Source organism: Drosophila serrata, unplaced genomic scaffold, assembly GCF_035046125.1.
Source record: "Drosophila serrata isolate PLE 108 unplaced genomic scaffold, ASM3504612v1 contig_245, whole genome shotgun sequence".
Classification (NCBI taxonomy): Eukaryota; Metazoa; Arthropoda; class Insecta; order Diptera; family Drosophilidae; genus Drosophila; species Drosophila serrata.
In genome coordinates, this window is record NW_028257143.1 from 2,409,854 (window position 1) to 2,437,160 (window position 27,307).

The window sequence follows — 27,307 nt, forward strand, 5'->3', positions numbered from 1 at the left end:
GGTAAAAAGTAATACATGAACTGAAATTAACGGACTTCTTGATAAATGTCATATATTATATATTCCCATTTTTAATTAACAGAATTCTTTAAGTCCCAAGAGGACAAGAGGATTCTAACTTATCATCAACGAAAAATATCTTAATTTCGAAGCCCATAAGGTGGCATGTTTTACTTTTTTGAACCACCATCACCAGCCGATTCGATTTAACCCGTCCGAATGTTTTTGAGAGCTTTTGTTTTTAAAGTCGATAAGAGTTATCCCATATGAAGATGTTTAAACCCATTGCGAAAGATAAATAAATAGTCTTGTCAAGTTAATGTACATATAATTCTCATAAATTCTTTATTAATTCGATTTTTAAAATGTCTTGTTTCTTTTGTGTCGCCTTCGTTTGGTTTAATTAGTTTACTCTTCTATGCAAATGCCACACATTATTTTATGTTTAAGTATTCCGTATAAATATTTCTTCTGCCCTCCAAGCAATTATCGAGCTCCTTTCGAGTATTTATTTGGGTTTAGTCAATAATTATTTGTTGGTTAAATAATTTTAGCAATTTATTTATATAATTAAATTCTATAATTTGCCTTGCATCGCTCTGCTCGGTTCCAATTCACACTCATACATAACCGATGTTGTAAGTGTTGTTACGTGTTCGTGTCAGTGTTTTGTTTTTCTTATCTTATGCACATTTATATTTGCAAAAAACATGAGTGGCTATTTTGTATTTAAATATTTATTCGGTATCTATTCAATAATCGAATGTGAGTAAAAAGCAACAGTCAAACTTAAAATGTCTCTGAATAAGTCCCTTAAAGTATATACACCTGAAATAAAGGAGGTCGGACAAAACACAATGGATATTAAATGGAAACAATGATCCTGGAAACAGTATACAAATGTAATTTCTAAACGTTAAATACACATTTACCAACATCTATGCCATACTTCAGATCCATTTTTTTGTTTTGTTTTTTTCGTTTTCTTTTTTCCCACTTATTAATTTTTAGCTTATGCATTGTAATAATTTTTCAAAGTATCACCCTGTGTTTTCTCATAGTTTTACGTTTTTTTTTTCTTTTGTTTTTGTTTTTCTTAAAAGTTTTTGTATCAATTTGCTTAAAATTTACAACAATACTTCAACTTATTTATTAGTTATTAGTTTTAACCTTTTTCAACAAATCGCGCACTTTGAAAACGGGCCCGGAATCGTCGGCTCTCCGAGGAGCGAGAGCCTAAAAAATGCGTAAAAATGAAAGGTCCAAACAAAATCGATGCGAGTGTTTGTGTATGGCTATTGTAGGTTTACTTTTAGTAGACACTGTAGTACGTTGAACTGTTGCTTGGTTTTATTACTATTAGAGCTGCTTTGCCATCTGATTTGTATCTAATATCGATAATTTACGAAGAAATATGTAGTTTGAGGATAATGCTATGGCCTTATTGACGCTAAAGTAATCTGATTTCAGTACTCTCTCGTGTTGCAATTTTAATTAGTCAAGTATTTTCTTGTTACCCGATTCTGGGAGTTACAAAACAGGGTTAAGTTAAAGCCGGTCGGAGAAATTCAGTTCAGAAACAAGTCAGCAAGTCAACGGCAGCTCTAATATCTTTACTGTTGTGATATTTGCAATATTTCTTTTGGTTTTTGTTTATCGTTAAATTCTATTTTAAGTATGCTGTACGTAGTGGAGGAAAAAACACTTAAAATGTTTCGTTTGAACGAGCTTCGTTTGACTATCCGCCGGATGGCTCTTCCTTCGTTTGGCTCTACGGTTTGACTATTTTCGCTTAGTTTGGCTTGTGTGTCGGAGTGTGTAATTCATTTTAAATTTCATTTAAAATAGGAACAACCCGCGCGCGCCTGGCACCGCTTGGGTCTCGAACCTAGGGGCCACGTCCGCCGCCATTGCCTACTGCTGCTGGACGAGCAGCTGCTCCACCTGGTCGGCGGTTCGCAGCAAGAAGGCGGCGCTCTCGCGGTACGCAGATATCACCTGCCGGGCCGCGGTCACCTCGTTGGCGCTCAGCTTGTGCGGCAGGATGGGCGGCACCCGGTTGGCCTGGGCATCCAGTCCACCGCCCCCGGTGCCCACGAGCAACTGCTGCTGCTGCTGCTGTTGCTGCTGTTGCTGCTGCTGTTGCTGCTGCTGCTGCTGTTGCTGCTGCTGGAGCTGCTGCAGCTGCTGGGTGGCGGTCACCAGGGCGTTGTTATTGTTCACGCTGCTCAGGCTGGCCAAGTTGGCGGCGCTCAGCTGCGAGTTGATGTTGCCTGCCGCGGAGTTGTTGCTGTTGTTGCTGACCAGGTTGCCGCCGAGACCGCTGGCCAGGCTAGTCGGCTTCATCGAGAGATCGGTGGGCGTAACTGAAAGGATTCCATAACGATTACTCACGGATTATATAAGAGACTTTGAGCCACTTACCATTTCCCAGGCCTGCCACACCCGGAAAATAGCCGGGATAGCTGGGAGCCCGGCCTGCAGAAACTGCCGCCGCCGCTGCCGCTGCTGCCGCCACAAAGGGCGAGGCCGTCGACGGTGAGCTAAAGTCCGTGGTGTAGGGACTGCTGGCCGGCAATCCGGCTCCGTTCGAGGCCCCGGCCCCGTTGGCCAGGGTCAGGCCGGTGACACTGGCGCCGCCGCTCACGCTGGCATTCGAGCTGAGGGCCAGTGGTGAGCTGCGTGCCGAACTCATGCCACCTCCGCCACCACCGGCAACACCACCGCTGGTGCTGCCGCCGCCCCCGCTGCCGATGCCGCCCACAGTGCCCACCGCTCCGAAGGGCAGTCCGTCCGCATGCTCCGAGTTGGGTGTGGATCGGGCAAAGCCGACGGCACTGACGAACGGCAGGGCTGCGGCCGCCACGCTGGTCAGGCCGGCGGCATCCGCCGCTCCACCCACTCCGCCACAGGTGACTGTGGCATTGCCGGCGGAGGTGGTGCTGGTGCCGCCGGCCCCGGAGCTGGTGGCTGCCACAACGGCGGCGGCTGCCGCTGCCGCTGCAGCTGCTGCCACGGCGCTACCCGGCGCCGGAACTGCATGGGTGATGGGTTCCAGGCCAATGCGCATCCGCTTGGCATTCATCGACTCGTTCTCGCAGGCAATGGCCAGGATTTGCTCTGCCTGCACGGACGTCAGGTGGGCGGGCGTGGGTCGGGTCTGCAGAGAAACAAGACAGTTGTGAAAGTGAGTTAATGGAATTAAAGTTGCATAGATATGGCAAGGATTTCCTTGTACTTAGACCCTTCACTCACCGTATTCTCCCATCCATCGCGGGTCTTCTTATTGCGCCTGCATGACTTGAGATAGGTGCGGATACGTTTGCGGGATCGGTCACTGAACTCGGGGAACTGCCGGGCGCACGAGTCGATGATGGCCTGGATCTTCTCCTTGGGCTGCTTCGAGATGGGAATGATGCGGTCCAGGTTCTCGTCGACGAACAGCCGCACGAACATCTGAAAGGAATGGAATAGAGGGTTAGTGACCCGACTCCCAACCGTGACCAGGATCTCTGGCGAATCTTTGGCAACGCTTGGCTTTACATTCGCCGCTCACTCACAGCTCACGCTTTACTCACATTGAAGGCCTTGAGCCGCTCGGGATCGTGGGTGGTGGCCAACTTCTCGTCCAGTTTGTCATCGGAGTCGTCCTCGGATACCTCGTCCTCCTCCTTCTGGCCTGACGAGTTCGTCTCGTCCTGCGTCTCCATCGGCGAGTGGGTGTCCTGCCGCGGCACCGGCGACAGCGAGCTGTCCATTTTGACGCTGGCCGCCGCTGCTGCCGCTGCGTTCTGGGCCAGAGCGTTCTGGTACTGCGCCCACAGGCCGCCCACCACGCTCAGGTCCGGACCCTCGGTCCCATTCCGCACCGCCGTCGAGTTCTGGTAGTTCCAGGCCAGCAGCATCAGCTTCAGCTTGTCGGCGTCCTTCATCAGGCCGGCGTAGGCCTCCGACTCGCTGGCTCCGCCGCCGCCCAGACCGCTGACCACTTCGCCCAGAAGACCCCCTGCGCCGGAAACGCCGCCACCGCTGCCTCCTGTGCCAGAACCGCCTCCTCCTCCTGCGCCGCCGACCGCGCCTACACCGACCAGGCCGGTGGAGGTGTCGGTGCTCACGACCGGTGTTGCCGGAATAGTTTCCTGTGAAGCAAATGGCAGGATTAGTCAACCATTTTGTCATCGGAATAAATTGTATAATTTATGAATAGTTTTTATTTTAACAGAAGAAGACTTAGGTATACCGTGGCATTAAGCATTCTTACGATGTACGTTTATGGTATTTCCCCTCTTCCATTTTTTAGGGTGTCCAAAAGAGAGCTAGCTGGAGACCGCAAAAAGTTTCAGGACTCTGTTCGATATGCCAAATCCCAATGATTAGAAGTAGTAGAATCAGTTGGTGGAAGTTCGTTAGACCATTCAAAAGAATGCAAAAAGAGGCAACGTCAAAGAAAGCTTCCCGAGCTTCCCCGTCCAGAGATTCAAGGGGAAAGTTTTCCCGACTTTCATCTTCAGGCCAGACTAGGTCCAGTCCACCCTCAATCTGCTCCTTTTTCTCTGCTGTCCATTCTTGGGGTTGCCTTTTTTCACAGTCCGCCTTTTGTGCACTGGAAATTAGTCTACTTGGGTGGCGGTGGTCGGGTCACTTGGTGGCTCGGTTCCCCTCCTGCCATTTGCGGCCAACATGGCTCTAATGAAACATTTCACCCAAGACGTTGGGCGTCCGGCACACAAGCTTTTTTCCTCAGCTCTCCTTTGGTTTTGTGGTTGAAGGACACTCCCGAGGTGGGATGGAGTGGGTTCTAAAAGTGGGGGGCTGGAACTGGTGCTGGCAGCACAAATAAAGCTGTGTTCCGTGTGGATGGCTATCGAGATTGAGTCTTCCCCATTTTTCCCTTTAAACGTGGAAGGACTTGAAGTCTTAATTAACATTAATTTGCTGGATCTCTGGGACACATGGTTTGGATAACTCCAGGGAATGATTTCTGACGTGCTTCGAGGAGCAACATGGAGCTGTGACTGCTGCTACATGTGTATCCTGGTCTGTAAAGCAGGCTGTACCTGCTTTATTCATAAGTTAATTACGATGGGACATTTTTTACATAGGCCCCAAGTAAACTTCATTTCCCTTTTCGTCTCCTCTGTGGAGTTTGTACAAATATTTTCGAGTCTATTGCCAGAAAGTGAAACAAATATTTGCTTTATTGCTTACAGCCTCCAACACTCCGCCCACATTCCCCGTACACATACATATACATGTATATCATTCCGTTCGATACCCACAAGCGCCTCCCACTCAAACACATCATGTGCAATTTCTTTTAATTTCTTCAGCACGATTGCGTAGTTGGGTTTCGAATTTGAATTCTCATTAGACTAAGTTGTCAGGCCACAGCTCGAGACCGACTCGAGACTGACAGACCGCCCCGCTCCCCTCGGTCGTCCTGGACGAGCCCGTCTCAAGCATCCACTCGCACCTCCCCCGAAAACCGATGTCGTAACCACAAAAACTTTGGAGCTACCCCAAGCCCCGGCACACACACACACACAGGAGCTCTGGGGGAGCTAAAAGGGGGTGTGGGACTGAGACAAAAACTAATGCATATGTTTAGGCATTTTAATTTATATACGACACACACACACACTCGAGGAGAGGAACTTCTAAGAAAGCCCCACACTAGTCGCACTCCGAATCCCAAGCCCCAGCCCGCCGCCTTCGTCGTTGATAAAAGCAACTTCCATTTCATTTAAACTACAATTTCCTTGACAGTGCACAGAGGCAACCCCTTGGCAGGGATGTTCTGGGACTGGGACTAGGGCCCAGGACCTGGCAACCCTTTCACGCACTTATGAGCTAAACGCAAATTTTCTTAGCTGCCTTCTAGGCGCAGCTCCTGCCTTCGTCTGGAGAAATATGTCATCGGCAGTTGGCGGCGGTAGGGGGAAGGATCGCAGGGCCAGGCAGCTTCCTGGCTGGGCGGTAATTCATTATGCGTGTGCTTAGAGGTTGCCGGCATTGTAGTGGTAGTGGTGTGCTCCACACAGAGCACAGACACACTCGCACACGCACACAGCCACCGACACCGACACCGACAGGGGCGGGGCGAAGTCAAAGTCTGCTTTTAGGCTGGCAGGCTGGAGCACATGTTTATCCTCCACCCTGTCACCTCGCCGGGCTGTTAGTTTTGGGAGCTGCCTCCTGCATCGAACTGCGAGCACACACCGCCTCCTGCCACTGGCTTACGGCAAAGGACTTTGCTCGTAAGATGCCAAAAACCCGCATATTTCTGATATTCCGAGGAGCTTCCTGCTTTCCTCCAGCCCAAAAAAGGGTTACAAATTTGTGTGAGACTTCAAAAGCAACTTTCCCCAGCTCGCAGACGAGACGAGAAATGGAAATAAATGCTTGGATTTATAGCCCTCCTCCGAATTTCCACAGTGCGTGTGCGTATGGGTTTGCTTCTCTGGCTGGCAGGTGTTACTCATACGCCTGGTGGGCTGCTGTCAGGCCCCAAAACAAATTACTTGCCAGGCAGGGATGGCCCCTCATCTTTGGCATTCGGCTGTCGGCTAAGTCAAGGTTGCCTGGGATGAGCCCCTTAGCCAAAGCCATGAGTACATGAGGACTCCCGACGGACTTGTTCCTTTACCGTCTCAGCCTTGGACTCCGAAAAATGTTGCAACTTCCCGGTCCCCAAGTCATGGTCAAAGTCCAGTTACTTCCCTTGCTTTTCTGTTTCGTTTTAATTAATGGAAAATTTGTATGTTTTCTTCTTGTGGCTGGTCCTTCAATAGCAACAGATACTGCTAAGTGGGGGACCCTTTTCGACTCGATTGGCAAAAGAAATTGAAAGACACCTGAGGAGAAATGGCATCTCTTTTTGATTAGGAATATTTCTTGACAGTTAAGGAACTGAAGAAAGATTCTTCTTTGAATAGAAGTAATACTCTAATACACGTGACTTCCAATAGAATGAACCTATTCCAGCCTTCCCGCCTAGGGACACTGCATTTGGGTTAAAAATTCAACTGCAACCCTCGAATGCATTAAATTCATGTACAGCCATAGTATATCCCTCTATGTATATACAAATATATAGATATATATATATAAGCCAGAAAAAAAAAACAAAAAACTTGTACAATAAAATAATATCTACGCTGGTCAAGGCAATTACAAAAAAAGAGCGACGCACAACATGGAAACTGCAGTTTACGTGATGGGAGGAGGGTCACTGCACCAATAAAAAATATATGTCGGGAATATAGAAAAAATCAGGAGGTGGTTAGAGTACGGGTACGATGGGCCACTTTCAAATTAGTTACCAGTCACGGTTTAGTCGGGCGGAGAGGGTGCCGCGGCTCGTATATATGAAATATTGAAAGCGATATACATAAGTGATATGTATGCGTTTACATAGGTGGCATGTGACTCTGATGTTTGTGTAGAGCGGCAAAGTTATTTATTTGTTCGAGGCCCAAAGAGGTGACAAGGGGCGTGTGATGTATCAGGTAATAACCGGCTTAGTCTGATAGTCCAAAACTGGGGATTATGGCAGGCTAAGCTGTGCCTGGATTTTAAAAGCGTCAAAGGATAATTAAAAGTCAGTTGACAGCTATTAGTCCCTCTATTTTGATGCGCAGACTTCCGGTGATGAATGATCTTTGACAACTGAATGATCCTCCATTCAGAGCTCCCTCTACTTAATACCATTAATGCTCCCATGAACTGACCCTCATTCATTAGTATTATAATGTCAGAAATATCCCCCTAGTCTATTGTTCTCGAATCATCTGCATCTGAATGTCGGCATGGCAACTCATAGCTCTCATACGCTCCGTGGGCGCCATTATAAAATTTTGCGTTTCCGTTGGAAATTCTATTTTATTTTATTTTTGTTATTTATTTTTTTTTATTCTGCCACACGCACAAAAGCAAGGGGAGGGAGGTGCAGGGCGGAGCTAAAGCGAGGTGAAACTGTTATGCTGCTCATGCTGCTAAAAAGCGACTGCAGCTGCAGGTGGAAAGTGGAAAGTGGAAAGTGGTATGAGTGCCACTGCCGTTGGTGGGATTATACATATTTTAATGCTTTGCACTTCCAGCGGGAAATAAACAAACAAACAACAGTTGCCAGTAAAAAGTGTAGTTGCAGAAAGGGATAGATTTTGTGCTAGTCAAGACCGAAGTTCTCTATATAGTAAATACAAACATTATTACCTTGTTTTCAAATTTGATATCCCCCTCACTCAATATTGTTTCAGTTAATAGCAAAGCTTCATAATCAGAATATAAAAATTTTAATTTCTGCATTTAATCAATGCGTATCTTAACCATATCCGACTAATAGAATATTCAGTTCAATCTGAGACGAAACCAAAATGCATCTTCTACTTTATCCTATTAACAAAAGTAAGTGCGGATTTGCTTGCTGTGCTTTTTGATTCCAGAAAAGCGGGAAATCTTTTCTAATCATCAATAGAATTTGAACCCAGCAGTGATGCCACACATAAGAGCATCGTAAATCGCATTGTGCAACGAGCAAGGGAGGTTTCGTGAATGCTGCCCCTAAGCCCAGCCTCTGGCTGCCGCGCCTTCCGCAAATTCCCCTTCCCCCCCGACCATGTTTGACTGCATTGATGATGTTTTGCTTTTCCATTTCCCACCCATCGGTAGGCAAAGTTATTTGTCAAATAAGAAAAACTGAAAAAAAAAATCGAGAATCGCGTTCCTCTGTGCACTTGATTTGCTTTCTTTTTCGAGTTTTCCGCTGCTGGCCACAAAACGGGGCAATGTTACTCACATCGGATCGCTTTTTGCTGCTCGCTTTCGGGGGAGGTCGTGTAATCGCTGAGCATGTTACATACACACATACATATGTATATATTTTTGGGGGGCACTGTAACTAACGGTACATGCCACTCAAACGCAAAACAACAAGGCTTTTTATGCCGCACGCGAATATTATTTGTCCGGCGGCATAAAGTATGCAGCATTGGGTTGACCACTTCGGAGCTAGGCGCTTAAAACCAGGAAGGTGGGAAGGGTTTGATCTGGGAATGGGCATACCTCCTCCCTGTCCGGTCTGATTAGTTTACGATGTGGTCAGGACGAGACAGCGGGTTACCAGACCGAAATATGACACGTGAGAGAGCGAGTTACCAATGACATATTCAAGGGTATAACAGTTTGACCACCTATTTTCCTTATAAATTGTACAAATTATTTGGATACTATCACTTAGCAGGAGTCACTTGCTCCAAATGGCTTTTTTAAGAACAATAAATAATATTTAACAGTTTAATTCATTAAAAAACAAACATGGAAGCAATATTCTCGGTGAAATCAAACTCATTTTTTCTTATTATGTCGAAATTCATGATAATTTTAAATTAAACAGGTCGGAAGGCAGAAGGAAATGCTGATAAATGTTGACAATTGTTAGGAACATGCTGAGCATTACCCATTGATGTTGCTATCACAAATGTAGATGTTGCAACATTTTATTGTCTAATAACTCCCATTATTTATAAGTTCTAACTCAAATCGACTCGACTTTTTCTGATTAAGACTTTATTTATTTTTACGAATTAAAGACACTCTCAGTTGGCACTCTACTAAAATACCCTTGTATCCTTTACATGTACCATTCTGTTTAGCTAAATAGTTCTGAATTGAACTAAAGATGTCAGTGTTTTTGATTAAACAAAAACAAGAAACTTCAGAGAAGGAAAGAGATTAATCATTGGGTTTCCTTAATGCCCGTGTGTTTATTGTACTGTCTTTTGCGCCGAGTCCTTTTATTCTTCAATAATAAAGTCAAATTTGACACTCTCCCCCTTTGGAGTCCCTTTGCAACGCATCATTTGTAATTTGTCCCACCTCTCTATATATATATATTTATATATATGTATATATATCGTTTTTTATACGCTCCCCTCCCCCCACCGCCACCTCGTGTTCCGAAATTGAAACATAATATTGTCAGACATTGATGCCCGTTTCCTTCGGCGACCGCAACCGCACATACTCCTCTCATTCGCTCTCTCTCTGGCTGAGTCTTTCATCTCTTTCACCCGCCACTTAACCACAGCGGCCCTGCCTATTTTCCCACATTGCCACCAGACCCATCCGCCCCACTGTACCCCCATTCCGATCCCGATCTGCCGCAGAGGTGCGTAAATAAAATACAAAAAAGAACGCCTACAAGTATGTAAAGAATACCCCGCATATGGTCGGGGATGCCCCATATGGACCAGTTAACCGAACGAGAGGCTGCTTCTTCGGCCGCCCGGGTGAGTTTTTTAACGCTTTTTGCACTTGCACATTTGTGAAACGGCCTTCCCAACTTTTTCCCTTATTTTTATTCCCATTTACAACAACAATAAGGCGTCGAGATTGGGGAGGGGGGGAAGGGGGCTGCACATCCTGCATCCTGGCGCTGCTTATCAGTGATTGCAGGCTGCGTGCGTGATGCGTGAGAGCAAAAGGGAGGAGAGTACAGAGTCACAAATGGCAATTGGTGCGCACACATTTTTAAAGGCGGAGCTTTTTTGGTCCTTTTTTCGCTGCATCCGCCCTGCTCACACACACGCACGCACTCGGCTCTCACTGGACAGCAGCGGCGGCGGCGGCGGTAGGCTCCACTGCATCGGTGTCTGTGTCCGTGTCCGTGTCGGCGTGTAAAAATATTACGCACACAAAAATATATACACATATAAATGGAGAAAAAAAGAGGACCACCCGACGACCGCCGAGCGATGGAGCGATGAAGAGATGACGCGATGCCGCGATGCTGCGTTGCAGCGAGTGCAGCAGCACAAAAAAACAGGAGCATGCATCTGGGGGCATTATTATCAATGAGGAGACACCCCCTCCCCACTGCTGTGGGGGGTGGCGGAAAAAACGCAGGCCCACATACAAGGAAATCTACTTACTCATCTGCCGGACTCAGCCTGACCAGGCCAGACATCACAATTAATGCGCACCACGCAAATGCACGCACACTGGCCGGGCTGTAGGTTCGCAGGGTTGTTGCCCAGTTAATGCCACCCACCGAGGCCCACTGCCACTGCCACTGCCACCGCCACCCCCTCTGCCCCACACGGCAGCGTAGCCTCCCCCTCCCTCCGCTAGCAGTAATTTCTACACCCCATTTCGGGCAGCAAACAAAAATTGCATTTTATTTTTGGTTTTTGCGCCTCGTGGCGTACGCATTCCAGTCCTTTTTTCCATTTTCCTTTTTTTCCTACCCCTACAAATCACAACCCCCCGCCCACGCACCTTAACTGCACGCATGATGTGCCCGTTAGTCAATGCATTAGGAAGGGTGCAAGCGAGGTGTGTGTTTGGGGACAACCGGAAATGATGCGTGTGTGGATCGCCTAAAATGTTGACAAGAGTTTTGGCCAGAATCGGGGGAAAATGCCACTCCTTTGAGAAGGATTTCTGCGGCGAAATAGAAGGTGACCTTAAGGTTACAACAAACTCGGCGGCAAACTTTAGTCATTTAAAAAACAAATACTTAGATCGAGTAAATTATCATTCGAACAGACAGAATCTAGCGATCCTGTTTAGAAGAAGACTACAATGACTTTACTTTATGACCTTCCAGAAGGGATTTTCACTTAACATATGAGATATGAGAAGTTAACTAATACAAATTATGAAATCATAACAATTCTTTATAAAAAACCCATTGTTAAATAAAATATTATACCGATTAGATGTAAGTTGTCACAACAAGGTACCAAAACAATATTCAAATAATAATAATAACTTCATTTTTTATAAGGCAAAATAAAGAAAGAACAAATCCCTCTTAATATGTTCTCTTTATGCTGAATACAAAACAAACTTATCCAAAATATTCTAGAAGAAATACTAAACACAAAAAGAAACTATTATATATATTATTTCTACAATAATAAATAATAGAAAATGTAACCTTTGGAATTATATTTAATACACCCTGCGTACCAATATATAACCTCATCTTACTTTTAATAACTACTAATTAATTCACCCATGTAATCATTTTTCATCAAACAAACCCTTTTCATCAAAACAAAACCTACCTAATGTAATTATAGAAATCTATCATTTACTTAATTAGTGTTGTTAATTGTTTCCCTTACTTCTTAAGCAAAAGTCTATTGTAGTTATTTTATAAACAAAAATTAAAATGATCTACACTTTGTTAACATTAATATCTTTATTATAATGATAATAAAAACAAACTTGATAGGTCTATAGATGTGTTAAGAATAAAATTGAAGAAGATAATGCAGCAGGTTTAAAAAAAAATTAAAAGAATAACATCATTCTTGGCATTTAGCCGTTTGTAAATGGGGTGAAACGTTTGGTATCTATTTCGTTACAAGGATGAAATCTTTAGTGTAAAGAATAACACTACATATTGTTATTGATATTCGTTAATTTTCTATTAGCTTTCGCATTTGATTGAAATCTTTCCATTACCAGAATAAAGTTAATGGATTTCAATATGTTGCTCAATTCTCTTGAAACGCTTCCGTTTCGTATTTCGAATCGCTTTGCTTTATATCGGCGCATAAGTGCATTAATTGGCGCTTATTATTTGCCAAGATTTGCCAAGCAGGCCTGTCCCTAAGTCTCTAGTCCTAAGTCGTCTCCGAAACGATTCTTTGAGTCCTGGCTGATGTAGCACCCACAGTGCTGCTGATGGGAGCCAAGTTCCGATGCTGATTTGCATATGAATCCGCATCATGATGCCGATGAAGATGGTGCTGCTGACGACATCTGCAAGTCGGCAGTGCGTTGCAGTTAAGTGAAATCTATGGCCTGCCGCCTCCACACCTCACGCACATTACGTATACGCCGTGTGTGCGGCAGGCCAATAGCATCGTTTTGGGCATACGAGATGGCGAGACTTTGTCACTTTAGGTGAGAGGGAAAGCCAAGCGGCAGCAGGTGGGGAAAGCCCCAACCCGAGGCACAGAAGAGGGGAGGCGATCGACTGCACTTAACCTGAATGCGAGGGTGGTCTAAGACAATGAAGGTGAACTGCGTAACACGGCCCACCTTGCGCTTATTACAATAATGCAAGGGCATGAAGTCGAAGGGTATTTCGATTGTTATTGCTTGGTCTATAAGCACCTACCAAAGACTGAACTAAATGTAAGTTCAAATTCGTTAAATACTAACCCTAATTTTAAATTGTTTATATAACATATCTGTTTCCAGATCGATTTCGTTTATACAAATTTTTGCTCGGTGTACATATATTTATGAAATAATATTTGAATATGCAAATGCCCGAGAAGGAATCGCTTGGGCAAGCATTTAATATTTTTTCCCCAATCGTGCCAGTTTAATTGTGTTGCTGTATTTGCACCAAGTGGCATTTTTATGTACGCCGACTTATGTAACCAACTGTACAATGGAATAGCTCAGTGCAGCTCTATTAAATATTAAACGAATGAAATATTAAAGCGAACTAAAAGAATGAACAGCTAAAAAATCATAACAACCCAAATGCCAAATTAAACAAAAATGCCAAAGACCTAAAACATACAAATAGAGAATTGTGTATACATATATATATGTATGTGGATAAATATATAGAAAATATTTTCCGGTGCCACCGACGCTGATTGATGCGGTTCGCTGCCTTTGACATTTTTTGTCAGCCATACAGCCATAAATATATTTATAAAAACTAAAGAATAGAACACACCTTAATAATGCCAAAAAATATATGCTGTAGATTGGGAAAAACAATATGCATTGTGATGAAAAAGCAACTGTGTTTTTTGCATACCAATATTGGTACATATACATATGTATTCGGATACAATTTTAAAGGGCAGGCATATGCACATAGGTTTCTAAATTAAACCTTAAATTTACCTTTTTAGGAGAAAATCCAGACGTGCCTTTGCCATATGAAAACCCTGCTAGAGAAAGCTATTAAAGAGCTGAGACCCCTTCCCCCTCCATTCCGATGTATTCCATCGAGCACTCAGGCATTGGGAAAATTATATCCAACCTCCGGTGGCAGTCAGTCATCACGATTCCCATTGGAGGCGGATGTGGAGCACCTTCCTCTGTCGCGACTCCATCGACCATCGCCTTCGATCGAAACAAATCATAATCAAATCGAATTTCAGTTGATTTTCACTCGCACAGACAGTCGTCGCAGTGGCTCACTGGCTCAGTGGCCTGTTCCCTAAACTAAAGCCCGGCACGGGGACTCATTTCCAGGAGAACCAGCCAGAAGCTGCAAAAGTTGGCAGTACAGAAAATGCCAAGCGGAGAGAGAAAAGCGCAAACAAAAAAAAAAGAAGAAAGAAAGAAGAAAATCGCACATAAAATTGATGATAAACCATTCCAAATAATATTTTCTTCTTCTTTGAGGCTATGGGGGTGGCCTGGGGGAGGGTTGAAAAGTTCTTGCCAAAAAGCTGCGTGGCATTCCTAACTCCACGGCTCAGGATTTTGGCAGAGGAAATACTCTGAAGTCTGAAGGCAAAATGATGAATTATTTGCTGCCTCTTTCGTTAGGCGTCAAAGTTTCTCCGGATGATGATGGGGGGAGGGAGGGAGTGTGGCCGGAAACGGGCGATGCTACGGCAGGGGAATGGAAAGGACCTGGTCTGGGCTTCGGTTTGGATGGCGGGGAAAAAAACACATAAAAATGAATGCGCAGCCCAAACAAACGCTTCACGGAAGGTGGGACCCGTAGTAGGTCCTTGGCCCAACCTCCCCCCCCACCTTAAGTTCGAACCAAACGCTTTTTGACACAATTTGTGCCACTGTCTGAGCTCGGCCGGAGATGGGATGCCGTGGCCGTTGGATTGGGTTTCGGTGGTGTCTGCTGCTTGAATGATTTTTAAACGAGGCAAGAAATCCCAAAAGATGCGGCAAGCGCTTTGCTGGCATGAGCTTACATGGGCACCCCTTGGGCCCGCTGTATTTCCTTCTTTTTTTCTGGTGATATTTTTCGTAAAAATGGGCGTCCTTTATGGGCAGTTCCCAAGCCCCGTTCGCCCCTTGGGCGGAAGATAATACGGGCAACATTCGGGCAAAAAGAGTTTTTATTTGCTGCCCCCCCAACCATCGATGGCAGCCTAGGGGTGTAGCAGCACAAGGGTTGGCGGGGTTGGGTCTGAGACTTGATTTGAAAGAGAGTTTTGGGTCTGGAGGTGGAGATGGTTGCTAGATCGCAGCTAGATGTCCGGAAAGGGTTACTTTCGAAATGGGAATTCATTTACTAAAAAGGTTTATTTGGTGGCATATGAGCGTGTTTGTTAAAGCGGCTTCAGGGGATGGGGTAGAGTTCAGAAAATAAAACCAAAAAAATGTACCAAAAGTGGCAGCAAAACCACTCAAAGAGTTTGAAAAAGTTAATTTAAAATAACATACAAGTCCTAACATCTGTAGCCTGGCTTTACAGAAATCAGTAGAGTTAAAAAAAAAACTCTGAAAATTTGTAAAATATTAGACTGCAAAATTGTAGGTTGAATTCTATAATATTAACATATATTTTTTAGGGCTTTAGTGAATTCTGAAACACTCCTATTAATCTTTAATATTTTAACTAAACTTTAAAAACATCATATTTGGATCATCTAAATTATTTTCTCTTTCTCCCAATTTAAATTCGACATCTCTATAGGTTTTAAGCGTTATTTTTCAAATAGGTATTTTTGAAGATATGTTATTCTGTGTAGTTCCCAGCTTCATATCCTTTGGATAGATTTCAAATATATTCAGTGACTCCGACTTGAACATTGAGAAGTTTTCAAACAACCTTCTGTCTGCCTTTTAATCAGCAGCCCCTAGCTTTAGAGTCCTGAGTGCTGGCTGTCTGCAGGAGCTAAGGATAAGCCACGCCCCGCCAAACTTCGTCTCTCCAGGCGACGCTCGATGGCCGGCGCCATCATAACCAACGACGCCTCCAAAACCTCCCCATTCTCCAGACGAGGAACCCCCTTGAGCCACCACTCTGCTCCCTCCCTGCTCCTCCATCGTTCACACAATCCCCGAAGCGCACTTGAGTTGGGAGCCCGAGCGCCTGAAAGTTGGCAACACAAAATTTCAAGCAGCAACGGCTTTGGCGGTTTTACAACCTTCGCGTGTCCTCCGACTCCTGGCTGCTTCCAGCTCCCAGCTCCCAGCTCCCAGCTCCGAGCTCCCGTCCTTCCGGACTCCCTGGACTCTTCCATTTCGTCGCCCCCTTCCCGCTGGCTATTTAACACACCTAGCCGTGACGTCTAGCAGCGGCAACCTTCGCAAAATGGTTACAATTTCAATTTCGCTTGCCGCCTTATCGCACCCGCGCACATATGTGCGGAGGTCTGGCCCGGAGACGAGGCAGACCCAAGTCCAGACCCAAAACCCTCTCAAAGTTACCGACTACAGTTGGGTCGCAAAAAAAAAAAAAAAAAAACAGGAAAATAGAAGCAGAAAACAGAAAAATCCGCCCGACGAGCACGAAATTATTACAAAGTTGGGGGGAGTGGAAGAAGAGTACGCAGAGTGTGGCAAGGCAAAAATGCGTAGCAGATTAGCGATTTAGGGATGTGGAAAACTCGTACGTCTGGCACCCCATTTCCTCCATTCCATGACGGGGAAAAAGGGTTCTCCCTCCAGCACACCAGGGGGAAAGGAAAAGCTGCAGCATCCATTATGCCAACATTTTTGGTTGCATTTAAATCCCCGACAACCAGCCAGAGTCCATTTATATTGAAGTGGACTTGAGAGGAAAATAATAAAGAATAGATCAATGGAAGAAACTTTATAATTTTTCACGTATTTTAATACAAGTCTTAGCTGACTTCTTGGTTTACTGAACTCGAGTTAAACCTTTGTGCTTGTTTTCCTTTCCAGCGCGCAGACTGTGAAACTGGGGGAGCTTATGTGGCTGGTCCCCTCACTATACATAGTAGTAGTAGTCGCGGCTGCTTTTTCTAATGCTGCTTTGATAAAAAAACGCTGCCGTTTTTAATTTGTGGCAACGCTGAGCCCTCGCCGCAGAACCGCGTGCCCCTCGCTCGCGCTCTCTCTTAACCCGCTCCACTTGCCAATCCTTTGGCAGAGACAAAGCCAGCCAATGATTGAAGTGTATATCCTACTTTTCAATTGCCCCCAGCCTTGGAGGCTGCCACCCCAAGCCCCACGCAGCTGCCAACTTGTCTGTCACTGTGTTTGCCGGGCACAACCCCCAAACCGCTTTTCCATCGCCGGCCCAACCCCAGTTGCCACCGCAGGACTATAATTTTTATGTTACCCGTGCACTCGCCTACCAATTAAAATGTCTGCAATGGCAGCGGACGAGGCAGCGTCGGATGTGCTTATGTCGCTAATAAACCGTATTATTAAGTGCTTGGAGGGGTGCGGGTGCACCCTGCACCCTGCACCCTCCGTCCTCCACCCTCCACCCTTTGAGACCGAGTGTGGGTGCCACACAGCCGCCACTTTCAACTTCCGCTGGCAAATGTATAATTCTATGCCACTGCACTGAAGTTTTTTTGCGTCCCGCCCCATCCTGCCCCTAGTCTCGGTAGCACTTTCAGAGAGCTCTCTCTGCCCATGTAAATTAATTTTAAGCTGCTTAAGGTAGAGAACATTTTTCATTTTCATTTTCATTTTGTGCAGCGCGTGGCTAGGAGGACTTGCATTACAGGGAGTTCCATGGAGCACCCCAAAACGGAGAAGTTGCAACTGTTGCACCGATCGAAATGGTATGCCAGGACAGGGCAGGAGGTTCCATTTTGGGCTTATCAAAACTGGCACGGACAATGGACTTGTTTCACATTGCAATGTACTTACAAATAGACAACACAATTTCAACTATTTTCGGGCACAAGAAAACGTCTCGCATTTGCTTACCTAAAATGAGAAGAAGGAAGAGAGGGTTTTAAAATTCAGTATAGGGATATTTGTTTCAGTTAAAAATGGATACATAATACTACTTATTAAATGTTTTAGTTTTAGGAAATACTGAATACTTCAAGAACTCTGAGATTACAAACTTCAAATAGCTTCAATTGTTGTAATAGTTTTATACTGATTAAATACATATATTCTAAATACCAAGTTCAAAATTTAGATATCATTAATGATATATCGAACAAATTGTAGTCAATCTAAAGAATTTATTCAGAATTTAGATAGTTTAGTTTTTAAAAAAGTGAAGTCTTTCTCTAAGTTTTTGATTTACTTCATCAACTCAAGTTTAGTAAGGCTACTGATACTATTATATTATATTATAATAACTATCTAATACTGTTGACACTTTCTTAATATTGTTGAAAATATATTAAAAATTAATTATAATTAATTAACTTAAAGTCATAGTCAAGTAAGCAACATTATTTAAAAGATAAATAATTTTCATTATATTTAAACCGATCTATTATATTTAAATTAGGCTTTCATTGATCAACAATCACACATCTTCCTGATAGCTTTGATAATTTTTCCAATCATTTTTGTCACCTTAAATATTTTCTTTTTCCATGCAGATCTATAAACCCTTATTTTTCCATTAATCCTCCCTCTAGAAATCACAGAATCCATCATTATCGGTTGGTCCATAGTCTCCATAGTCCTTAGTCTTACTCCTTCACCTCCTCCCTGCTGGCTCCTCACTTATAGAGGTCAAAAGTAAGACAAACAAGCGGTCGGTCGAGTTGTGGATTTCTTTTTTTTCTTTTTTGGGGGGCCAAAACTGGAACTGGCATACGATGGCAGCAGACAAACGCGCTGATAAACTTTCGACCGGGCCCCAAAAAAAAAAGAAAAACCAGACGCCAAAAGGCGAGGGGTGTCCTTCGCCCCCCTCCCAGGATGAGGCATGAGGGGTGGTGTTGTAGGGGGTTTACGGGCGGGATTTCGGGAATAGGAGGGTTTGGCAAAGTGGGGTCAAAATTTATGTGGGCAGCTCGACGGCGATGCAAAAGTTTTGCATTGAATTTGAGCGGGGCAAACAAGTTCTCTATTTTTACGTTTTTTTCACAGTAGTTTTTTCGGGGGTTTCATTTTGTTTTTTTTGTTGCCCAGTGATGAGGGGTTGGGTGGGGGGTGCGTGGAAAACAAAAGGATTTTGCAGCTAAAGCGAACGGATTTTTAGTTAGTTGTTATTATTTTATATGGCCAGAGCCCTGCGACTCGGACAACTGCAACTTTTCCCGAGCCATCGCCACTGCGTCCATCCCGAACGAGCTGAGCTGGTAGCCCTGGCAACGAACGAAATGTTCCACAGGAGCTGTGGCAGGGGTAGGATTGGAGCTGGATCCGTTGGATGGGGTGGAGTGCTGCTACCATTTTCCTCTCTATTTTTTCACCCCTCCCGGAATGCACGCCAAAGCATAATAATAAAAGCGAACGGAGCGCAGGAGCCGGGGAACGTTGGCCGGGCAAGGAGTAACATGCTCGTTAGTCCCAGCTAGAGAAATCGTGGATGGCAGGGGGGCGGGCGCAAAAAAAAAAATGGGGGAAAAAAAATAGAAGGAAGGAGCATTGGACAGCAAGCGGCAAGGAATAATCTAAAAAATGGAAACCCAAACGGAACGCAAGACAAACTTTCCTGCCAGCGTGGGTACAAAATAAATGAGGGCCAGGCCCCGAGCCTGGCAAGGGGAAGGGGAGGGAGAGGAGTGCTGGCTGAAGGACTCTGCGCTGGATGAGTGCCACGGGCAGAGCTCGAACTTAAAATGGACAAACGTGGGAAGGCGATGGGCGGTGTGGCGGGCGGGGCAAAGCACCGAACTTGGGGTGGTGGGGCTGAAGGAGCAGCAGCCTGATGAACGAGGACGCTGCTTCCGCTGCCAGGAGACTCCGGCTGAGGGTTCCGGTCCACACCCCAAATGTCGTACATAGCAGGCACAAGGCACAAGGCAGAAGGCAAAAGTCTGGGTCGGGGGCTGGGGTAAGTACCAGGAAGGACTAGGAAATGGGCAAGAAATTTTTGTATAAAAATTGCGCTGGCAAAGTAAGCAAACGGCAGACGTCCTGGGGCAGGCGAAGGGAGTGCCCTCCTGCTGCTGGGGGGGTGAAGAAATGCCTTGTGGAGGGTGCGGACCGAGCAAAGGGTTAGTCCGTGGTTGTCTGCCTGTAATCCCAATTCGCTGGTGTTCGTGTGGGACCAGGGACCACGCTCACTGGCAGGGGTGCCAGAGAGATAGTCCTGACTGAAGGAGGCGTAGCCGAGTGGGGGATAAAAACTCTGCGTCAGCATCGGTCTCCGAAGACAGGGTCAGGCGGTGCCAAAAGAACGCGATGATTTCTCTAAGCGAAGTATCCCACTGTCATCTATGATTCCATTTATTGAAATACCAAATAAAAGATTTTGAAATCATAAAGTCACAAGAATGCCCTCAAGCTTATGGCATATACAAATTATTATTAATTTTGTATTGCTCAATTAAAGAAATCGAATATGGAAATATTTAAGCATCACATATTTTTAATGTAATATTTATGAAAGAAACTATTAGAACTCAATGAGTTCCACTGTGCACGACAGTGGTGCTTAAGGATGTGCCCATCCTAAGGTTTGTGTCCAACATAGAGCTCTCCATCTCTCTTGGAAAACGAAGCGCACGTTCTCATAAAAGCCCCTGCAGGATAGTCTTTCCCCCTCATCGTTTCAATTTTTTTTTTTGCTTTTTTTTCGGGGTGTCCTGGTCTTGGAAACGAGGCGGAAGCAGGCAAAGACGCAGGAATAGAAGGAGTGGCAAGGGTGTGATATGAGAGCGTTGAAAGGGTACAAGGCAGCGCTCTCGGTTGAGGAGCTGAAATGTTGCTGACTGGCACTAGTTGGGTCCGACTCAGGGACTTGAGTAATTCGATAAGGCGGCACGGCAGGAGGGGCGCGGTCCTTGCCCCAGCCCCCATCTGGGGAGAAAGTTGCCAGCCAGCGCTATGTGGCGCATTTCATTAGCAGTTGTGTTATCAAGGAGCTGGGCTCCTGGCATGAGTAGCTCTTTCGCTGTAGGCACATATACACACATAGTTGTAGGTGTGACTCCCTCTTAATTGTGTATTTCAGCTGGCTAGACTGGGGCCTGATATGATTAGGTAGGTCCTAGAAGATAGTCCTGGAAAGGGAGAAGACTTTAAAGTTGGCTTCACTACACCCAGTATATTCTGCCGTCCTCCTCCTTAATTTCTTCGTTTTTCTTCCATTCGCCGTTTCCTCATTCATTCATTACGTTGGGGGACTGTGCATAAATTTTTTCCAATATCTTGTTCCTCAAAACTTTTCCCCACGAGTCCGGCCCCGAGTTCTCTAATTTGTGTTTGAGTTTCATCTCTGTCCGAAGGAAGTAAGGAACATTGGCGCAACCGGAAACCTTTTTTTTCCCTCTCGCTCTTCTGCATCCTCTTTTGCCTGGGGACTGAAAGTGGAGACTGAGACCGGACCGTTGGCACAAGCAAGGAGCAGATCCTTTTCGTTGCCTGCCAGCTCCGCCTCCACGGCAGCCCAAAATCTTGTTCGGCAAAAAGTGGAAGGCCCAAGTCGCTAAAAAGAAAATACAGCAAGGACGAGCTAACCGGAGGGTCGCCTCCCCGGTGGGCCTGGACTTTGGACTGGGTGTCGCCCGAAAGCAAGCGAAGATGAATCGTTTCGTGTTGGCGTTTTGAGCACTCAAGTGGGCGAAGTCCTGGCCAGGACTTGGCCAAAGGTTATTGCCTATTTGGTGATGGTGGTGGGTCTTCATGTCCTGAGTGTGTGTGTGTGTGCTCCATCTGCACATCAATCGTGAGACCTCTGCCGGACCAAGGAGCTTGGTCCCCTCTCGTTTTCATTAAGCCAGAAACCCCTCGGAATGGGTGTGCCAGTTGGGGGTTTTGTCCCGAGTAATAAATGTAAAATGTGGCTGATGAAACACTGCACAAAGACGGAGACCGAGACGGAGCAAGAAGGGCAGAAAAATTTGTAGATGCTGGCTTAGCTCATCAGCAGCCACAGCATCGGTGGAGCAGGAGCAAAATGGAAAATAATGAAGGGTAAGCAAGGAGTAGTAGTGACTCGGAGCAGGGAATTCGGAGCGGGACTCGGCTACGACATGACGTGGGTTTCATTTGTATGCTGCCTGCCGGCGACAGGCTGGAAGGGGCAGGCTCTGGGGTCGACTCCACCCCCTTCCAGCACGTGTGTATATGTGTGTGCCGGCACCCCTTTAAGATGTCTCGGGTCTCGAGTCACCGGCACTAAAAACCATCACAAACTAACTAAACACGAGTGCGGAGTGTGGGTGGTAGGGGTGAAGGAAAGGAAGCGCCTTGTGCGGGGGTGTGTGTGTGCGGTGGCTTTTAAGCAAACGTCTTTCACAAGTGAAAGGCCCGAGGGGTGGCTCTCCGGATAAGGGCTGTGGATGGGGGTGGGGCGGGCATAAAAGGAGCTGGCATCAGTGGTAAAAGCCAAAAACGTAACCTAAAACTGCAAGAAAATTAACCAAAAATACTAAGCCAAAGTCGAAGACGCAAACACACATGGGCTATGGGCGGTACGGGGGGGGGGGGTTTTGTGCCTACGAAAAGTGTAGCACACAATTTGGGGCAGGAAGAAGGCGAGTTGGCCGGGATCGGAGCGGGGGGCTTCATGCATGCCAAGGCAAAGACTTTGGCTTGGCAACATTGAGGGACGGCCAGGAGTGAAGGTGAGGTCGAGGCGCTTGTGTAGAAACTTTTGGCATTGTTTTTGTGCCATTGTGAGTGTGTGGGTAGATTGGGCGAGGGATGCAGGAATCGTTTCTCTTTCTCGCTCTCTGTCTCTATCTGCAGCTGGGGATGAGCCAAGTCTGGCATCGGTCCCTGGTCCCTGCTCCTTTTCCTCCGTCCCCCAATTCTCCAATCCTCCTCCATGCCCATCATCCCCTTCCAAGCCTGTGAAGCAACTTTGATTGTGGCTGAAGCTGAAATACATCGTTGCCTTCTTCATTTCCTTCTCCTGCTCCTTTTCCTCCTTCCTTTCAGCTCCTCTTTTTTGGCCAAGATGGAGTTGAGTTGGCAGATTGCTTGTGCGACTCGTTCTAGTCCTGAGCTTGTGTGTGTCTGGATGGAGCGGGGGGTTTGCCTGGATGGTCTTGGGTGGCTCTGCGCGTAAAGGTTCCTGGGCTTGTCTGTTGTGCTTCGGGTGGGTGGCGAGTTCTTTTTTTTTTCTCCTTTTTATTCGGCTCCGCTTTGCCATGAGGAAGGAGGGTTCTGAGGTGAGGAGGAGTGGGCTCTGAGGTGGCCCAAAGCTGACGGTTCCTACATTTGTGGGCGTGGAAGTGCCACTGAGAGAAATGCGGCTATCGGGTGTTTATCGATTACCAATATCTCGAGGTCTTACTAGGCTCTATAAATATTTTTAATGAATTTTTATACACTTCTAAGCTGTTATTTAGGAATTAATTTTAATTAAAACTGAAGCCAAATGTTGTTAGCATCTACAAAACCCTAAAGATTGCGATATTTCTTTTCATATTGACACTATTTTTGGATCCTTTCGGGATTTCAATATTGTAGATATTTCGCCTAGTTTTCGTTCTCAGTGTTTTATCCCTGAAACCAACATAAGCCCGTCGAGCTCGTCGTTGCCCTTAGCCAAAGTCGTTGTCGCAATCGAGTCTCCTGTCCCCGCCCTCTCCAACATTACCACTCCAACCCGTACCCCATCCCGGTCCCTTGCCTTGTCGTCTTTGGTGTTCTTGTCATCTATTTCTATTTTCGAGCAATGGCTGAGCAGATGAGGGTCTTGGGCTGTCTAACTTGTCTGTTTGTATGATGGCATATCACACACCCCCAGCCAAACCCAACCCAACCCAAACCCAATCCCAATCCCAATCCCAATGCCATCCATTCTCTGTTCATGTGTGTGCTACCCTGTACATGTGTGTCTGTGTGGGTGGGTGCAAAAAAGCGTAAGCAATTTTCCGTAACATCTAACCGAGGTGGAGACCCAGAGCCAGAGCCAGAGCCAGAGCCGAAGCCGGAGCTGGAACTGGAGCCAGTCAAGGCAGTCGACAGACGTCTTAAAAGATGCTGCTCCATCTGCATCACCATCCCCGGTTTGCTCCTTTTTGCAGGTCCTGCTCCATCTACGGCATCATCTCCGCTCCCCAGACTGTTGTTGACGACATTGACTGGTTTTCGTACAGATTCGCCACCGGATCTCGCACCCAACCTTGGCGTCTGCTTCGATTCGCTTGGCACGTTGTCTGCAAGAGACACTAATTCTGAGATGTGTAACGGTGGCACAGCCAAAACACAATCAGGATCAGGACCAGGACCAGGACCAGAACCAGGACACAGTCCCGAGCCCGTACTCTTCGATACGGAAAGTTCGATGATGGGCTGATGACTGACTCCCATTCTGACTGTACCAAATCATGTTTGATTACAGCTGAGCAGCATAACAAGTTGTTCCCTGGGAGCGGGCGACCTCAAACTTTTTCAAAGTCTTTAAGTTTCCCCTGCAAATTTTGTGAGACTCAAATTAAACAAGGAGACGTTCGTCCTCTTCCCTTGGACACACACGCTGTCCTGCGGCGGCTTATGTGCGCTTAGTCCGAAATCTTGACCCGCCCGCCCACAAAGGGTTGATGGGCACGGACTTGGGTGTGGACAGGAGTGGGTCGGATGGAGGGGGGTTTCCTTTGACAAACACAAGCACATACATGGTTATTCAACTATTTATATACAAATGTCGCTGGCTATATACAAAAGTCAATGCTTTTGTGTCTTTGACCGACGGCTTGGGGACCGGGCGCGTTTACGGGTCCAGGCTATAGATCTGGTCATGACTTCAGGGAAAGGGGTACTGAACCAGCAATAAGCAACCAATGGGGATTTATTTAGGGTCAAGCGACATAACATTTTTATTTATTAAAGGGAATTAATTTCTTTGATAGCCTACATATCAGTTCTTTTGAAAATAAATATTTGTTATCTATATTGTAACAATTTATTATAAGTTTTTAACCATATTAATAATAACCTTGAACACCCTACTATGTTATGTTAACTCTCCTTTTCGGAGAATATAATATCAAGAAAAGAACTATAAACACGTAGTATATAATCTACAATCAAATGAATCATCAAATCGTATCTTCCTGAATCGAATATCCTGTAATGCTGTCAGTTTTTTTCACAACCCTTATACCTAATGCAGGATACCCCTGCTTCGGGCATGAGGATTTCCCAGCCCCCGCACAAAGGCAAAGAAAGTTCACCGGAGGGCTGGTCACTCGCTGGACTTACAGGACTCGCAGGACTCGCTGTCCGTGTGTCTGCCAGTGTGTGCTGGCAAGGAGTAAGACCCAAGAAGCAACTTCTTTTGTGGCGCGCCAAGGAACCCGCAACCCGCAACCCGAAACCCCTCACCCATTTCCCTCTTCGTCTGCGTCTTCGCCTTCGTCGTTTGATGAATTACCGTGCAGGGCAAATGTGCGAGGGGTGCGGTGCTCTTGAGGGGTGCAGAGCTGTGGCTGTGGCTGTGGCTGAGGGTGTGAGTGTGGGAATGGGTGTGGGATGTGTATGTGGGTGGCACTGGGGGTTTGGGTGCTTTGAGGCATGTGCATGTGTGTGTGCCTCGTTTCGTTTTCGGAGGCTAGCCCCTCCGGCCATGGCCCACACCCTTAAGCCAGACACCCCAATGCTATTACACGAGCACCCCTTCCTCCCCCGCGTTGACAGACACACGCACACGGTACACCCCCTCGTCCTAGTCGCGTTTCGCGCTCCTTTATATATATATATATATATAGATGTATATGTACCAAGGAGCAAACACACTCACACACCCACACACACACACTTGGCCACCGGCAGCCCAGCGTCGTATATCATTAGAGTGCCTTCCCTCCGCTCAATGGTACATCCCCCCGGCGAACCCATCTAGGCGCCTTTTTTATCCAAAAAGGCATTATGAGCAGGATTAGCAATATTTTTGCAACTGTCTACGTTTCTTCCGTTGCTTTTTTTGTGCTCCTCGCACTCTTCAAAGATATTTTTTCGAACTGTTTACTCTGCGGCTGGGTAAATGTGTCTGGTCTGCGGTGAGTCTCGGGAATGGGTATAAAGAAACCGAGTTTGGGGCCAAATTGATTCGATATCAGTCTAGTAGTAGCTAAGGACGGGCATAAAGAAGAAGGTTTTGAAGGGTTTGAAACATCCGAGTAAGTCTGTTCATGATTAAGGGAGCCACCTAAGCTTAAAGTTTAGTAGCTGCATATAAGTTAAAGGTAATATATTATGAAGATACATTCAGATATCCCGAAGTTACTGGGTTTTCCCATCAGGTTAAGAATCATCCAGGACTTTTGCAATTATTTTGTATAAGGAATCTATTCAATATCATAAATATGATTGGAGAGTTATGTGATGACATTTCAATATACATTGTATATCCTTAATGTTTTCCCAACTTTACTGATATATATCTAAATTTAAATGGAGTGGAATGGAGCTAGTATTGTTAAATAAACTAAAAGTGTATTAAAATATAAAAGTTTATCAAACTTCCTGGGTATGGAGTCGTTTTATAGAATATATTGCCGGAACCATTTTTTATTGTACCCTATACCCAAAACAAAAGAGTTCAATTGAGGTTCCTGTTGTCAGGACTTTAATGGGTTACTGAGTCCACTTTCGTGGAAAGTTTCTCAATATCCAGGCTTTAGAGGAGCTAGGGACCCTGACTCACCTTGTGCAGCAACACCGAGGCTTTTCTTTTAGATGCCATCTTCGTGCTGGTGGTGGCGCCTCCGCCAGCACCTCCGCCACCGCCACCGGTTGCCGATGCGGTACGTGTCGATGTTTTTGGGGTTTTCCTCGGATTCTTCGGAATCTTGACAGTTTTTCTGAGTGCCTGCGTGGGTAGAGTAGCTCCTTGGCGCCCAAAGACCAGACAGTTGAACTGGACCAGGCGCTGCCAAAATGCGACGATATCAAAGTTGCAGCTTAGGATGCAACCCGGCTGGCTGGTATCGTTGGCACTAAACACACTTGTAACACTTGTTCGGATCGAGTTCGGACTGGCACTTGTCAGGCGGACTTTTGGCGGGTTTTTTTTCTTTTGCGCTCACAGGTCACAGGTCACAGGGGTGCACAGTTATTCACAGTTATTCACGTTCCTTGACACACTTTGAAATCACTGTTCCACGCCAGTCGCACTCGTACTCCTTCCGCAATTTATGCTTTTCCGCTAACTCTTGTTTTGGTTTGTTTTGGTTTTGAGTTTTGGTCCTGGCTCAAGGATCTGGATGTGGGCTTTGGCTCCAGGGACGAACCAAACACGACGAAAGCCAACTGCTGACTGACCAAAACAGAGACG

The 27,307-nt window shown here is 45.9% G+C and overlaps 1 protein-coding gene across 1 annotated transcript; it reads right to left on the bottom strand.

Moving 5' to 3' along the window:
• Window positions 1–316: 316 nt before the first annotated feature.
• On the bottom strand, window positions 317–27,300 carry LOC110185938 (uncharacterized). The gene is made up of 5 exons (XM_086832082.1): window positions 26,678–27,300; window positions 3,579–4,139; window positions 3,256–3,456; window positions 2,425–3,160; window positions 317–2,366 (listed from the first exon to the last, which is right to left on the bottom strand). The coding sequence occupies exons 1-5, from the start codon at window positions 26,714–26,716 to the stop codon at window positions 1,915–1,917; spliced, it is 1,989 nt and encodes a 662-aa protein (XP_086688208.1). The 5' UTR covers window positions 26,717–27,300; the 3' UTR covers window positions 317–1,914.
• Window positions 27,301–27,307: the final 7 nt, after the last annotated feature.

Coding starts and splice junctions, on each gene's coding strand:
- LOC110185938 (XM_086832082.1), bottom strand. CDS start 26,716: ATGGCATCTAAAAGAAAAGCCTCGGTGTTGCTGCACAAG. Junction 4,140..26,677: donor CCTCGGTGTTGCTGCACAAG/GTGAGTCAGGGT, acceptor TTTGCTTCACAG/GAAACTATTCCGGCAACACC. Junction 3,457..3,578: donor AGCGGCTCAAGGCCTTCAAT/GTGAGTAAAGCG, acceptor CATTCCTTTCAG/ATGTTCGTGCGGCTGTTCGT.